At 33.8% G+C, this 17,628-nt stretch overlaps 1 protein-coding gene across 2 annotated transcripts in view; it reads left to right on the top strand.

The window, feature by feature from the left end:
• The first annotated feature begins 2,688 nt into the window (after positions 1-2,688).
• Positions 2,689-17,628, top strand: part of LOC118203601 (kelch-like protein 24) — a 132,704-nt gene continuing 117,764 nt past the window's right edge. Inside the window, exon 1 of one of the 2 annotated variants that reach the window (XR_015043056.1) lies at positions 2,689-3,075. Coding sequence is in view for 1 of the 2 variants with exons in the window: in XM_085823863.1 (XP_085679989.1) it covers positions 2,914-3,075 (162 nt within the window). In the remaining variant the exon portion in view is untranslated. The remainder of the gene's footprint in view (positions 3,076-17,628) is intronic. The other variant, XM_085823863.1, reaches the window with a different exon arrangement.

The following is a 17,628-nucleotide window of genomic DNA, read 5'->3' on the forward strand; positions in this document are numbered from 1 at the left end:
ATCCCAAAATTGATCATTCAGCAAAACTTTGCCCTTCAGGACAAATGTACCATTATGGAGCTGGAACTCCTTGCCATACGTGAGGCACTCTCCTGGTTCATATCCATAGTTTTATTCTCACTGATAGCAAATCTGGCCTACTGGCCCTTCAAAGGCTCCCTTCTTCTACTTCCCTTCATACGCTTCTATCAGAAATTTACTCCCTTTATCTGACTTGCATCTCCTTAAATAAATCAATTAAATTTCAATGGATCCCCTCCCACATTGGCCTTGCTGGCAATGAAGAGGCGGATCGTCTTGCTAAACTTCCCACAGGTACTCCTATTTCTCTTCCACCTTCCGCCCCTCCAAACAAAAAAAAATCCCTTATCCTCTCTCTCAATACTGATTTCACCTCCTATCTACAAGATCTTTCTGCCAACCCTTGGCGCCCCCTCTCTTCAATTACTCTGTCCAATAAGATACTTTCTCACCCCCCAAAAAAGTAGACATCTGACTGCGCAGTCTAAGAACAAGCGTTATCCTTACCCGCGAATTGCTATTTAAATTTAATAAAATTGACTCCCCCCTTTGCCTATTCTGTAAGTTTCCTGACACCCTCGAACACCTCCTACTTTATTGCTCTCTCTACTCCGTGCCCAGGAACACTCTTCAGAATCATCTTCTTGCACTTTCTGAATCCCCCTCTATCCTTGCTGCACTCTACTCCACTTCCTCTACCATTCTCAAACTCCTAGGAGACTTCGTTAAAGACTGCAATTTCATAAATATGCTTTAAATTACCTCTTTGTCCCTTCTATCTCCAGCCCTCTGTCTCCCTCAACCACTACTTCTTCACCAGCATCTTCTGGAGCTCTACATGCCTGATGGCTTTCCTCCTTCATTAACATCTGCCCACTATACCCAACTTTCATCTTCCCCTTCTCCCTCTACTCTGCATTTCTACAAGACCGAGAGTCCAAAGCACTTCCTTCTGTAAAAGAAAAAAATACCATTCGACAAACGTTCTTCAACCGAGAAATTCTTCTCCTCGCTACCTCCAACACTCTATGACCAGCACCGACAAACCTATGAAACAAGTAAGTACTCAAATTTATGCCTCACTTCCTATTTTAAATTATATCTTCACTTCATCACGTCAGCTCATCGCCTGCTCTACCTTCCTACTCTGAAATTGGTCATGCACATCTTCATCACCGGTTCTTCTGCTCCTTCATTCTACCTTCTTATTATCTTCATCTCTAAATCCTGCTCTCAAAATATTCCTTTTTAAGACGCACCTATCTCTACAATTTTTCACATATACCTGACCTTGCTCTTAGAAACCTCATCAATCACCTTACATGGGTAAGTATGCACGAATATATGGATGAATGCTACATTCTCTGAATTTACCTGACCTTACCTTCCTTCGCTTTCCTTTTACTCTCTGGATATTTCAAGCTTTCCCGGTCTCTCTCCCCTTTGTTATAATAATTTACATTTAATATTCCTCTTCTCTCTAATGCCTCGAAAGGGGTCCCTCTATCTCCCTCCTCCCCTACTAAACAAAATCCTCTGTCCATTCCTTTCATCCATTTGGCTTTAGACTCTGTCTCAAAGATTTCTGAAAATCCATGCATTAACCATTCTAGACTGATATTTAGATTCCAGTGAGTTGAAAGACAAAGTACTTTGGCAGCGTCAAGTTCTCGACTTCATCCCGATCAGGACATCGAAATCGGGACGCCAAGCGACGTTAGAAGACCCAAAACAAGGAAATTGGTTTGAGACACTCCTGTAAAATTGTAAGAATTTCCTTCTTACCGCCCCCAAAAAAAACTTTTTTTCAAAAAACCTTTCTTTTTATATTTATGAATAAAATTAGTCTTATTTTTCTTTCCTTTTTATTGAATCCTATTTTTTTTTTTTTTTTTCATTTCTCTCAAACGTGTAATTCTTTGCTCCTACTGATCACTTAATAAGTAACGTGATAATATAATTTCTATGCGCACCCAGGTATAACTACTCTATGCAGTTAAGCTTTCCTTACCATGAACAACATATGTTGTATTTATTTATTTATTTACCTAAATTTTTTCCCCCTCTACGTACAACATGATGGGTTCAACCGTGTGTTCTATTAATACAGTATATATGAAAAAAAAATAATGTACAAATTAAACTAATAAAATTTCACATGCTCTAGCACTGCGTAATGTACTTATGTTCTCACCTGTTTTTTTTTTTTTTTTCCTCCTGTAAATTGTGTGATTTTTATTTTATTGTTTAATATTTAGTGCTTCTTTTGATATTAAAATTCACTGACTGTGGCCACAAGAATCTTAAAATCATATTATTTATGTAATTTTTTACCTCCACTCATCACATAGTTCTACCATCATCCTTTACACATACTCATGTACGCATTAGCTTACTAGGTATTTCTTCTCTTCCTTTTCCTCTAGAGGCCCATTTTTCTTTTTTTCTTTTTTATATATTTTTCTTTCTTTTCGATATCGCTATGGGCCATTTATTTTTTAATTTATTTTGTCCCAACTTTTCTTTCGGGCCTTTTGAACTCGTATAACACAATACGAAGTTCCTTTTTACTATCCTCTGAAACTCGAAATTGCCCCCTTTCTATATACCTTTCCTTCGCACCTATGTTTTTTCGCCCATCGGTGCAGAAAGACTTAGCGGGTGCAAAACAAGACATCTTGTCTGTCTTCTCTGTCTGTATTTGAAACTTAGCATTGTTGTTTAGCAAGCAGACGAGCGAGCAAAGAAGTATTTTATTAAAAAAAACTGAGCATGAATTTTGAAATTTTATATAGTATTTCAGCCAATAACATCTGCATAACTGTTAGAAAATATAGGCCTTTTAAATTTTTATTGTGTTGAATATTAGTGTGTGTTTTGTTTTTAACTAAGATGTACAATGAGCGAAGTCTATGTACCAATCGTTATGAAGAATCACTTAATGACGATATATTTAAATTAGTTCATGTGAATAGTCAGGATTCGCTTTCTAGCGGTAGTATAAGCAACCTGGATCAAGAATTTATATACGTGGAACACTCTCATTCCGCTGAAGTAAGTGTAGTCAGTTGAGTATATTTAGTGGCCTTAATGCGAAGTTCTTTAACTTCTGTAATTTAAGAGTTTCCTTTAAAATAGTTTATTTTCCCTGCAAGATCATTTAGACATAGTTGTTCGTTAAAATTTCAAGCCAAATTTAAATATAGTCAAATCCTACTGTAGAGGATGTGATTTAAAAAGAAAGAATTTTTTTGCCTTGTCCATTTCCTGTATTTCTAATGTTATTTTATATAGCTGTAATGAACCTCCAAACTTATGAAAATCGAATATAAAAAACTTTATGTATATCTTTGCCTGAAACATTTTTTATAATATTTTTCAGAATTTTTGCAACTATTACCTTAAAAATTATTAACCTTTAAAATTTCACATATTTACGCTATTAAGATAGCGATAAATAACTTTGCTATTTTTTTTTAAATCTTTACCTTCCACCCACTATTTTGTGTGCTGTAAGCAGTAATTATTCAAGACGGGTATAATATTGAAATTTTGGAAAAACAGGATACAAAATTAGCATATTTTAAGAGATCATATTACATCATGAAAATTCATGATTCATAATTAGAAGTGTGTATTTTAGAAAAAGAGATGTATTTCAAGGGAAGTGTCTGAACTAGGATTGTTATGTTAAATGATTTACTATGCAAAATTATTAACATAGATTAAACTGAAAAGAATGAAAAAATCATAACTGCTCATATTAATTAACATTATTTTTTTGAATGAGTGATATTATTTACGGTTGATCTTTGGATTATGGTAACTTGGCGATTTTTTGACGAAAATTTGGTGACCAACTCTGCTACAGCAACCCTCTACTTTTTTTTTCGCCGCCATTTTGTCTTCACGAAGTAAAGACATATTTCTTTTCTTTTTATTTACTCAACACTTTTTCCAACAATCTACTAGCCGAATTACACTTATGCTAGAAATTTTATGTAACAAAACTGCTTGATGATGACAAATATTAACTGCAAAATTGGGAAAAAGTGCACAATCGCAAACTCCTTGCGTGTTTTTCAGAATAGCACATACACATAAACCATTTACACATCGACTTATTTTTACTTAAAAAAACGTCCCAGAATTGCACAAAAATGGCATTGCACACAGTCTTAACTTTATCCATCCACACTGCTATTTTCTCATAAATTACAAAAAATTGCACGAAAATGCAAAAAAATTCTGTGAATCTTTAAAAAAAAAGCACATATATGAAATTACCTGATCGCGAAAAAGTATATACCCTTTCCAAGGATGAACATTTCCACGTATAAAATAAATAAAATATCCAAAAACTTTTACCTCTAAATTTTCTATTATATTATAAACGTCACGAACGAATGCATACCGCAAACATTACAAATACTTAGTGTCAAATATTTAAATTATTTCCATACACGTTTACTTCAACTTAAACGTAAACCAAATTCCTACAAGCATAAAATTCACAAAATAACTATCATTTCATTAAAATATCACTGAACCATGTACACGTCGACTTATTTTTACTTAAAAAAACATCCCAGAATTGCACAAAAATGGCATTGCGCACACTCTTCACTATATCCATGTACACTGCTTTTATCTCATAAATTAGAAAAATTTCACGAAAATGCATGAAAATACTCAACGTATTCTACTCAAACGTATTCCAAAATACTACAAACATATAACTCACAAAATCACGATCATTAAATTAAACTTTCTGCGCATGCGCCGTGTTGACACATGCGCATAGGCGTTTACGCGTGCGCGTAAGACCTTTTACGACTGCGCATATGTGTGTGCGCAAGTGCAGAATACGTTTTCGCGTGCGCGTTTCATGTATAACAGACGGTATAAGCTAAAATTATCTAATTATCTATTTCAGTTAATATTGATGATTGTGTTGTTCCTTAATTTTTGAATTGGATCCGGCTTATTATTTTTTGCAGACTGTAAGAGCAATACTATAAAAGTAAATTTGAACTTTCGATTATGTCAAATAGAATTTCCGATTCTGGAGCTCCCAAAGGATCGTACAAAACGAAAGTATGTTTCGATGTCCATCAAACAAAAAGTGGAATTGCTGCAAAAAATGGATAAAGACATGAAGAATGGGACAGAGAGGTTAGTGAAAACGAAAAAATTTCGATTGATGAGTTAATCGGTATTTTCGGCACAGCAATTAATGGGACTTGAACAGCGGAACTTTGTAACTGAACAAGAAATTATGTCAGTTTATAGAATTAAAGAGAAAGTATTATCACATAAAACGAAGCAACTTAAACAACTTACATTGAAAGAAATGTTTAATAAAGTAAACAAATAAATATTAAGCTTTTTTTTTTTTTTTGTAAATTTTGATATCCTTTAGATCATAATTGTTCTTTATTTCATAAATTACGGTTTCATATTTTTAATTTTAGAATTTTTACATGCCATCTTACGAGATTTAAACTGATGATCTATAATCCGGGAAAATCGATAATCCGGAATCGCCGAAGTCCCGACGAGTCTGGATTAACGACTTTTGTATTACAGTTTTCCAAATTCCCCCCTTTTCCGATTAAAGAACTGTAATTCGTCTATTAATGTCACATGACATATCTCATGATCTCTCATTTCCCTCACACAAAATAAATGCGTAATCGGAACTGAGTACTTCTCACATTATTACCAAAGTCCTAGGTAGTAACCTTTATCGCCTTCAAAATGTCGCCAAACTACCAGTTACCATATTCCAAAGATCAGCTAAAAGGGTTACTTCAACCTTCTGCATAATGAATTAAATAACAATTGAACTTACCAAAAAATTACTACTAGCACTAAAACTCTTCTCAGTAAATTTAACGCACTACATAAAAGACTAAAAATACATCCCCGGAAATATAATAACAGATTTGCCAATCTCTATGCACTACCAAAATTTCATAAGTCTCCTATTAAAGTCAGGTTTATTGCCAATAGTACCAAAAGTTATCTTAAAGAAATAGATTATCTTTTTGCAAAAAAAAAAAAAAAAAAAAATCGCTTAATATATGACTTAATTAATAACTATGATTTTAAGGATCTAAATTGCAACTGGATGATTTCAAGTAACGAGCTAGTTCTAAAAACTATAAATTCACCTTAAATAGACCATATACAATGCTACGACTTCGAAAACCTCTATACTACTTTACCACTTAAAGAAATATATACAAGCTTACTTGCTCTACCGGATATAATTCCGCAAATTTCTACAATAATAAGTACCAAAAAATGGCAACTTCTCTCAAGCGTGCTTTTCAATAATTTTATTCAATTTAACAATAGCATCTTTAAACAAATTCAAGGAATTCCAATGGGAGGTAATTTTTCCAGTTCTGTATGTGAATTATTCCTTTTTACGAAAGAATTGACCTTTGTCCGTTCACTCAGTAAAGAAGAACATAAATTTTTCCAACACATATATCATTATATTGATGATATCATAGCCTTTAACAACCACAACAAAATAGAAGTTGCTAATATCTACCCCACTTGCTTAAAACTAAATAATACAAGTACGGTGCAAAATAATGTAGTCTACCTTGACTTAAATATTATTGATTACAATTTTATAAAAGTTTACGACAAGAGAAGAGAATTCAATTTTTCTACGCTAAAGTTAACCAACTGGAATTCAAATATTTCCAAAAGAATCATCCTAAACACAATTTATTCACATCTACTTAGAAAAAAAAGAATATGCAATACAACAGAACACCTTCAAGAAAAAATACTTTACTTCGTGACAATTTTGAAAAATAACCTAATTCCTCATAAAATAATTAAAAATACCTTAAAAAAAGCTGGCATTAGCCTTACCAATTTTTGGATAATTTGAGTTAGATAATGAAATTTTATAGTTAAAGCCCAATGGGACGGTATAAAGTGAATGGCTGATTCAGAAAATCTAATGTAAAAATGTACAGATAATTCTTGTCACTACAATTTCTTTCCTCCAAAAGATTTTGGCACAATACTTTAGTACTATTGTTTTAATAGTTTTAAATTACTGTGATGGCCAATTCTACTTTTATTAACAAATCGGGCCTTTTTCTTTCTCATTGTAGCTTGATCGCCCTCTAGCTTGAAGAATTACGACTTTTATTAACAAATGACTTTTTTCCATTTTACTCTTACTTTTGTGGCCATGTTGAGTAATCTTTGCTGAATTAGCCATTTTCATGTTTTTGAAACAGTTTTATTCTTCTAACAACTTGACTGACGCCATTTTGGATTCTTTCCATGTCTTTTCGAGTCTTTCAACCCCTCTTTAACTCGGGGGGGGGGGGGTACGAGTTCCCGCGAAAGGACAATCTAATCGTATTGGCTGATACGCAGTGACATTGCTTCACCCGCCTACGTCACACGACGAGAGGGATGGCTTTGAAAGACAGAGGGGATTACAACCCCTTTTCAAATTTGCTTCGAGATCAGGAGGACAGCATAGCCACGGGTCTGATTTTTCTGTTTTTTTTTTTTTTTTTTTGTGTTTTTTAAAATTTTTTTTTTGGTCTTGGCAAGACCCACGGCATTTGTTTTCATTTGAATTTATTTCAGAACTATAAAATTCATAAAAGTTTTATTCTTTAAGCTTACAGGTCCAGCCCGTACGTTATTGTATAGTTTGACTAATAGCAGACCGCTATTTAATTTATTTTATTTTTATTTTTATTTTAGCTTTACTCAGAGTTGCATTTATATTTTTTTACACCTTACTGTGTCATTTTTTGCAGACGCGTCGGGAAATTGGAACAGAGAATTGAAGCTCCAAAGGATTTTTTGGGACAATTCATATTATTTAAAAAATTTTTCGTTACGCAAAAGCTTCAATTGTCTGTTTCGGTGAAACGTGTAATGGAGTTAGCTAGGTTCGACTTTCAACTGAAATTTCCCTTGAAAAGCCAGGAAGTCTAATTAGGCTAATTTACCATTTTCCGCTTTGTAATTTTTATAATTTTTGTAATTTTATGTTTTTCATATGTTTTAATTTTGTTGTAACTTGTTCCGTCGTTCAGTTTTATATGTGTTAACTTTTCACTTATCACATCGATAGGTTTTACTGTATTTTTTGCCATTCACATGTTTCCAATGATTGATTTAACAGTTTTATTTTCTGCATTTTATTTTGCGTGTAGGCTATTTTTTCACCCTTCAATGTTATTATTTTAAAAAATACTGTGTTGAACTATTTCTTGGAGCCACAGCTCCTGGTAACTTTTTGGCGAGATCACTACAATATTTCTTCTTATTATTTAACATTTCAACATAATATTTATCCAAAAAAACAGCAAGTAAGCATAGTAGTTAAAATTTTTTTTTTTTTTTTTTTCCTCGTGGAAATTTTGTAGTGATCGCTTTTAGACAGATTAAAACATATATTTAGCGATTTTGCAACAGAGTACTGTATTCGCATAGAAATTTCACATCTACTTCTTCTGTTAGAGGAAAATTCCATAGACAAATTTTAAAATCATGTTTAACCTTCCCCCCCAAAAAAAAATCATAATTTTTCCATAAAAACCATTGGAACTTGTAATACAGCAAAAAGAAGGCATACAAAGATATGGATGTTGGAAACTGATCATATGCCATGCATGTGGTCCCCTGAATAATTGTTATGTTCATGATTAGAGTTTGGTGTATTATGAAGCTTTGGCAAGTTCTCCTAAGGTGGTTGCTGTAATGCATAAATACCCAGTCCCATTGATGAAAATTGAAAAAAAAAAAAAAAAAAGTTTACTAGAATAAAATCATTATCCAACAACAAAATAAACAAATCTCCCATATGACCAATACTTCACTTCAGCCAGCAACCTTAGTTTAGCATAGATTTTGGATAACATTTTATTAATTTTGAGAAACAGATAGAGACCCTTCTTTAAAAAAAAAATTGAAGTATCAAAATGTTTATATAATAATAGGATCATTTTATACTGAAACTAATGGGTAGAGCAGTGGAAAATGGAAGTATTCCAATCTGTTGAGGAAAATAGTAATGAAATGTTGAAGAACTGAGATATTAGAATTTCAGGCACTTTTCTTGGTACTTGCATATTAGCACAACCATCATGGTGTAGTTTGGTTATTTTTTACAGATGAAAAGATAAAAGTTACTTATCAGGTGCAGGTTGGTCATTTTCACATCCGTTTATTTTATAATGATTTCCAAACTATCGATATGTATTGTAAAGTCATTAAACATTATCAACATATAAAAAGAAACCATACTTTATCAATTAAAAATACAAATTTGAATTATTGGTGAATGTTTACAATTGGGTGCCCCTTGTTTTTTTGACGGCAGGAAGGCATAAGAAGTCGAAGAATTGCATAAACTCAGTGTCCATATACACATTGATCTATTTTCATTTAAAAAAACATCAGAGAATTGCACAAACTTGGCATTGCACACTTCCTTGACTTTGTCCATGTACACATTGATCTATTTTCACTAAAAAAAAAAAGTCAGGAAGTTAAAACCAAATTAAAACCATCATGGTAATATAGCCAATCGGCAAGAGGCGTAACAACACGTGTTCTGTTATGTCACAATTTCTGTCTCACCACACAGCCTCTTTTTGGACGGTGCCATTAAGGTGAAAAGATCGATATGCAATGCTCTTGGTATAAATCTCATTCCTGTGTGGATAATAAAATATATTTTATGTTATATCCTTAGAAAATCAGTCAATTAATTAGGAGATAATTTTAAATGGTGTTTTATTAACTCCTAATGACAACATACAGGAAAACGATAAAACTTGTTAATGGAATTACATTAAATAGTTTTTAAAGTTAAAGTTCAGAGTGTGAGTTCAAACAATCACATCTCACTTCTGTAGCTCGTGTGCATTGAAATGAGTATTTTCTCTATATCGTCGGTAGAGTGCATTCCTGACAATATTCATTTATTGCAGTCTCCCCTCTTGGCTACAAAGATGTCTCAGTGAGTAGCCAGAGGAAGAACTGTCTTGTTGGTTTTTTTGTGCAGCATTCTTAGAAATATTCTCTCTTGGTCTCCATTTGCAAGTGGAGTGCTTCTTCGTGGGATTACTGAATGGCCTTGAGATCTCTGCAAAATTAGGAATGTAGCATCTATACCAGCTGCGTATTTGCTCTCTGTATTTGACACTCTGTATTTGCTTCACATTCATTGAGGAAGGAACTTGTTGAATGACTTTTACTTTGGCAGGGTCTACTACAATTTCCAAACTTGTGATATAATGTCCGAATTATTTCACTTTAGAACAAGCAAAATGACATTTATTTCAATTGGAATGAAGCTTGGGTACTTTTCCATTTTGCCGACGCAGGCATAATGGTACAACTGATGCCAAACGTAATATCCTCGCTCGTAACCTTTTATGCCTGATTTTCAAAACAAGTCGCTGTCATTTTGTAACCGATTGATTCTTTCTTTCAATACTGGCATACAGTTACATAGAATTTTTACCAGATAGTTCAGTTTTATGCCCTAAGGCCATTCGCTGTAATTAATTAGAATTAGAATGCAGTCACAGCACTCATCCGATGTCGAAAATATAAAAAACGCAAAGTCAAGGGTTAAATTCATCCATTCTAATGAAAATGCACTTGCGAAGCAAAGCACTGCGATTTTACATAATTTCTGAGTAAGCTATTCGTACGAATTGAAATAATTCTTGCATTTAAACTTGTGTTTCAAATTAAGATTTAATTTGAAATTAATGTAGATAATTACTGAGAGAATTGGATTTTTGCAGCGTAGTTTACGTGAGATGAGATCACTTGGGGTCATGTGATATGAAAAAGGATGTTGAACCATGAAAACATAGTAAATTCTTAAATTAATATCTTTTTACAAATTTCTTCTCTTTATTTATGGCCTTTTTGCAAAATTTTAAACCATATTAAAATGTTTATGCCTTCAAAATAAAAAATTCTTAGAACTAACATTAGTCAACATTTTTTACGTGTATACCGGTGTCGCCAATAAAATCTGCTTGGCAAGATTTGTGCCAGCAAAATGGAAAAGTACCAAAGCTTGAATTTGAAGAGTCAATCAAACACTAAACATAAGTCTTTGAGATGCTTCTCGTCTCAAAAGTAGAAGACATCCCAGTAATATCATCACGATAAGTAAAAGTGTTGACCTTTAACCCATTCCGGAAAACATCCATTAATCTTTGGAAAGTGGCCGGTGCTGTCTTCAATCCCATCCTTGTGAATCTGTAAACTCTAAACTGACATACAAAGGCAGTTTTGTTTTTGCCTGGAGGGTGCATCTTAACTTGGTGATACCCTGATTTTAAGTCTATGGTAGACATGTATCTGGTTTGCTTTGCAGTATGAAGAAGTTCATTCATACGACGCAGCGGGCATGCATCAGACTTCAGTTTCTTGTAGTCAACACATAATCGGAAGTCACTGTTCGACTTGGGAACTAAAAGAACGGGTGCTGCATATGGTTAATTGCACTCTTCGATTATGCCTGATGCAAGAAGTGCATAGATTTCTTTCTTCAAAATCTCCTATCGTGCTGGAGATAGTCTGTAAGGAGTTGTAGCCACTGGAGGTGAATAACCTGTATCAATTCGATGCTCGATGTAAGGAGTTAGTTCTTCCCCGGAGAGAACGTAGTTTCGTATTTTTCTAATAAGGCATTCAATCATTTTTGCTGCTCTTCAGTTAGATTTTCACCTTCATCTGGACGTAGTAGGCAAGGGTTTGTTAACATGTAACACGATTAGACTTGAACTCTTTCAGAAAATGGAAAGTATTTATTTGGATTGTCACCAAAAAACCACTTTTGCTCACGAATATTTAGAACTACTCCAGCGTCCATTAGGAAATTTTCTCCAAGCAGTGTTCGATTACCTGTAGCATCAGGAAGAGCTGTCAGTGTCAAAGGGAAGGTTTGTCCATCAATGCCAAGTTTCACACAAATTGTGTAAATGTCTTTCATTGTTTGGCTGCCATCAGCGAGACAAACAGTGCAAGAGGATTTCTCGAACTTTACCCCATCTTCTTTCAAGATTTGGTACAATTTTTCGCCAGCGATTAAATGACTTGCTCCACTATCCGCACAAGCTGTCTCATATATTCCATTGATGGAGGTATTCATCACTGCAGTTGTCTTAGTGTTACCTAACTTTTGTGTACAAATATTGTCAAAACAAGCTGAGGCTGAATTTGTAGAGTGCTGACAATCGGGGAATTTTGATTTAGTAAATACAACTTTGCCGCAACCATGGCAAGAGAGGGTTGGTTTATTTGTTACATTGGTATACGGCTTCTTCACTGGTGTGGATTTTGGATACCATCTTCCGAATTGGAAGTTTTCTTTCAAGTTGGTCAGATTGCAACTTTGCTTTAATTATTATGTAAACAATCCTAAGTGTCCAACTTTTCTGCTAATTCTGCGGGTGAGTTTTAAGTTCGGCCAAATGTCCAAAAAGTGATATCGTAATTTGAGAAACTCTGTTTTTCATTTGGTCAGCTATAAAGAGCTGCTTCAAATTGTCAAATTTTGTAATGTTTAATTCTCTATGCCAGTGTTTAAAATAACTGGTCAGTTCAAAGTGGAAATCACGCGCTTTCTGGTTTCTTCCGATGTAGAGCGAACAGTTGTCGGAATTTATCAACGGTGAGCTTATATCTCTTTAGAACTATTTCCTTCATCTTTTGGTAATCTCTTAATTCCTCTTCTGGCTCACGAGCAATCAATTTTCCAATTTCCGTTGGTAACGATCCCTATAAATATGGAACTCAAGTTTCTTCTGAAACCTTTAAAAACTTCAGTTGTCTCTCAAAAAGATTTAGGAACAGGGCCATGTCATTATCCGTAGGATCATATTTAGGTAAAATTCTCTCAAGATCCCAATTGGTTTTTTCAATCTCACCAACAAGGCGTCTTCTGAACCAACAGGGCGCAGGGAAGAAGGGTGTCTTCTGAACTTCAAGTTGAAGTCTCAAGCGTTCCAATTCATAAACTCGCTCTTCTTTTTTTCTTTGGCTAATTCAGCTTGTTTCTCTTTCTCAAGTCTTTCTTCTATTATATTAGTCAACCATAATTATCAGATTTCATTATGAGTTATTTTAATTGTATAACTTTTAGATTGTCTGCCACAACTAAATCCAGTTCAAGGGCAAGAAGTTTTAAATCTTAAGTTTGCGAAATTTAAACACAGTCGTTAAATCTCAGTTAAAGTTCACACTATGGCTGTTAAAGCTGAATATTCTAATTTTATATTTGTTTGAATTTTAAATTTATTTAAATTTGCCCGTTCAGTCCTTAGATATCATTAATAATTTTATGCTCTTAGGGTCATACAAAGAAAAAAAAAAATCAACTTTGCAATAACTTGAAATAAACACTACTGGTTCACATTACTTACAATTCATACATTTGTCAAAACTTAGTATCAATTAAAGTTCTAATACAGTCAAAAGTCTTTAATCCAGACTCATTGGAACTTCGGCGATTCCGGATTATCGGTTTTTCCAGATTATAGATCATTGATTTTAATCTGGCAAGATGCCATGCAGAAATTATAAAATTAAAAATATGAAACCGTAATTTATGAAATAAAGAGCAATTATGATCTAAAGGGTATCAAAATTTACAAAAAAAAAAAGCTTAATATTTATTTGTTTGCTTCATTTCTTTCAGCGCGCGTATGCGTAAAGCATACATTACGCATAGTCGAAATTAGAAAATTGCAACCAGAAAAGTATTTGATGTGTATTCGTGATATTTATAATGACGAGGAATTTGATTTAAATCATATCAAAGACGGAGTACATCGAGGTGAAATACTACATTTAGTAAGGAATTATAAGCTGAATAAAATAAAAACATCTGCCCTGAAGATAAGGATAGTGCTGATAGTTCAACTTCCAGTTCATTGCGCCCCACAACATCCCCCCCCCGCAAAGCAGCGTGAAATTGATAAACAGATTTCGGAATGGTTAGAGAAACAAAGGATATGCCTTTATCCATTTTTTGCAGCAATTCCACTTTTTGTTTGATGGACATCGAAACATGCTTTCGCTTTGTACATCCTTTGGCAGCTCCAGAATCGGAAATTCTTTTTGACATAATCAAAAGTTCAAGCTTACTTTTATAAAATTGCTGTAACGGTCTGCAAAAAGTAATAAGCCGGATTAAGGAACAACGCAATCTGCAACAGTAACTGAAATAGATAATTAGATAATTTTAGCTTAGCTTATACCATCCGTCATGCATTAAACGCACATGCGTAAACGTATTATGCACATGCGTAAAAGTATTATGCGCATGCATAAACACATTATGCTTTTATGCATGCACAGAAAGTTTGTAGCTTTGAAGTCCAGATTATGGACTTCTGGATTAAATACTTTTGACTGTACCACAAATAATGAAATATTATTCAGTAGTTTTAAGTCAGGATTACTTATCTTCATTATACACATTGGGATAGATGTTATCAATGCATCTCTGGGGTAAGAAGATCCATTCCTTTCATATAAGACAACAAAATGGCTATCATAACATCTATATGAAGTATCCTGAAATAAAAGTAAATTCAATGTGTTTTGCAACTCTATACTGCTGCCACGAGTTGGGCGCCAATTTTCTTTGTAGTAATGCTTAAAAGAATCAATCATCAATTAATTAGGAGATAATTTTAAATGACGTTTTATTAACACCTAGCAACAACATACAGGAAAACCATAAAACTTGTAAATGGAATTACATTAAATAGTTTTTAAAGTTCAGAGCGTGAGTTCAAACAATCACATCTCACTTGTGCAGCTCGCTTGCATTGAACTGAGTATTTTCTCTATATCGTCGATAGAGTGCATTGCCGATGATATTAATTTGTTACAATGGTACTTTTCCCTTTCGCTGGTGCAAATTCCGCCAAGCAGACTTTATTGACGACAACACGCAGTATACGCATAAAAAATTTTGACAAATGTTAGTTCTAAGAATTTTTTATTTTGAAGGTATAAACATTTTAATGTCATTTAAAATTTTGTAAAAAAGCCAATAAATAAAGATAATAAATTTCGAAAAGACATTAAGAATTTACTATGCTTTCAACGTCCTGATTTTTTTTACAACGTCCTGATTCTCTGGTTCATATCACGTGACCCCAAGTGATCTCATCTCACGTAAACTACAAATTTCTAATTCTCTCAGTACTTATCTACATTAATTTCAAGTTAAATCTTAATTTGGAATACAAGTATAAATGCAAGAATTGTTTCAATACGTACGAAAAGTTTTTCTCAAAAATTATGTAAAACTGCAGTGCTTTATTTTGCTAGTGCATTCTCATTAGAATTGATGAATTTAACCCTTGACTTTGCCTTTTCTATTTTTTTGCCATCGGGTGAGCGGTGTGATTGCATCCTAATTGACTTAATTACCACTCGCGAATGGCCTTGGGGCATAAATTGAACTATCTGGTAAAAACTTTGTGTAATTGTATGCCAGTATTGAAAGGAACAATCAATCTGATAAGAAATGGCTGCAACTTGTTTTGAAAATGAGGAGTAAAAGGTTGCCTGCGAGGATATTCCATTTGGCATTGGTTATACCATTATTGGCAACTTTATCGCCTGCACCGGTAAAACGGAAAAGTACCGTTATAATTTTTATATCAATGCTGTTTCATTCAATTATGGAGTCAGATCAACCGATACCACTTGTTAGTGGTAATCATCCTTCGATGGTGACTTTAGGATGAAAAATCTTTGCAGTTAACGGATACTTCTGGTTCCCACTTTCGTGTGTTCCACCTAAAAAATTACCGAATCTGAAACTTCTGCTGAAGTGATTCCACCTTTTATTCAAGTTGATGCATGTCTTTGGTTTCAGATGATCTACTTTTGAATTAGCTGCCCCCAAACCGATAATGGAGCAAAAGACAAAATTCAACTATGTCATAGCTCACTTGCTACCTAATATTGACACTGTTATTCATGATGTCATCATTCAGCCCGATAAAGTCAACCCATATGATGATCTGAAATCAAAAGTTGTAGAAAGATGTTCGGAATCCAAGACTTAAGAGATTCATTGGCTGATAGCAGGCGATAACTGTAGAGATAGAAAACCTAGCAAACTTCTCTGCATGATGAAACGTCGCGCAGAGAATCACAACATAGACGATTCACTTTTGTTTGAACTCTTTAATCACGCGATGCCTATTCCTGTTCAAACTATTTTAGTATCCATCTCTCCTATTACTTTGTGCAGAAGTAGCTGATCAAATTTTAGCTATCAACAACACGAATATATCCGCCATCGTCTCTAACAACGAATTTTCTTCGGCGAATGCCAACTATTCTTTTTCAGCTTTGTGAAGAAATCAAAGCTGTTCGAAAATCAAAGTGTCTAATCATCATCGTTCCAAGAGTTCGTTTCTTACCAATTTTGCTAGCCACAAACATTCCCAAATCGCTTGTCAAAATTTTGTGCTGGTATCATCGAAAATTCAAGGATAATGCAAAAAAGTGCGTTTCTCCGTGTTCCTATAAGGGAAACTTGAAAGAGAAAGAGTACAGGTGCCCGACTCTTCCCATCCTTATACATTCTGTTGCCTTTTCATTAGTGATTGATCAGCAGATCTTTCTAATAGATTTGGGGAGTGATGCCAATTTAATTGTTGCAAATAAATCTGAACTGAAGGCACCAGTATTCCAAACTTTTCATGCTGCCAATGGTTCATCCATTAATGTATATGGTTGCAAAACAATAACTGTTACTTTTGGTTTAAGACACAATTTTACTTTTTATATTTGTAATGTTACATGTTCAATCATAGGTGCAGATTTTTTATATTACTTTAACTTATCTCCTGATTTACGTAACAAGCATCTAATTGGTTTAAGTACCTGCCAAATTAAATACTTGTAATATTTTTTTTGCAAAACTTGTGTTGATAATGTATTTGGTAAATTATTGTTACAATATCCTGATATTACTAAATTACTGGATCCCGACCAACCTTTGAAGCACAATGCAATGCATTATATAAATACTGAAGGTTCTCCAGTTGCTTCTAAACGTAGATGGTTAGCTCCTGACCTCCCCAAAATTGCAAAAGCTGAATTTCAGCACGTGATTCAATTGGCTCATATGAGACCTTCAAAAAGCCCCTTTTCATCGCCCTTGCACATGGTGCCCAAGAAAGGATCTGTTGAATGGAGATCTGTTGGCGACTATTGATCTCTTAATGCACAGACTGTTAAAGAAAAATATCCTATTTCTTGCATAGCTGATTTTAACTCAGAATTATATGGTAACCAAATGTTTAGTCACATTGATCTCCAAATTTCCATAAATCCAGATAATGTACATAAAACAGTTATATGTACTCCTTTTGGTTTGTTTGAAAATTTGAGAATGCAGTTTGGTCTTTATAATGCTTCCTCAACCTTTCAATGATTTGTTGCAGTCACTAGAGACTTGTCTTTTGTTTATGCATTTATTGATGATTTACTTGTAGCTTCTAATAATGAACAAGAACACTTACAACATTTACACCTGCTATT

This window comes from Stegodyphus dumicola, chromosome 9, assembly GCF_044657685.1.
Source record: "Stegodyphus dumicola isolate Sdum_Otavi_A_Nest chromosome 9, ASM4465768v1".
Lineage (NCBI taxonomy): Eukaryota > Metazoa > Arthropoda > Arachnida > Araneae > Eresidae > Stegodyphus > Stegodyphus dumicola.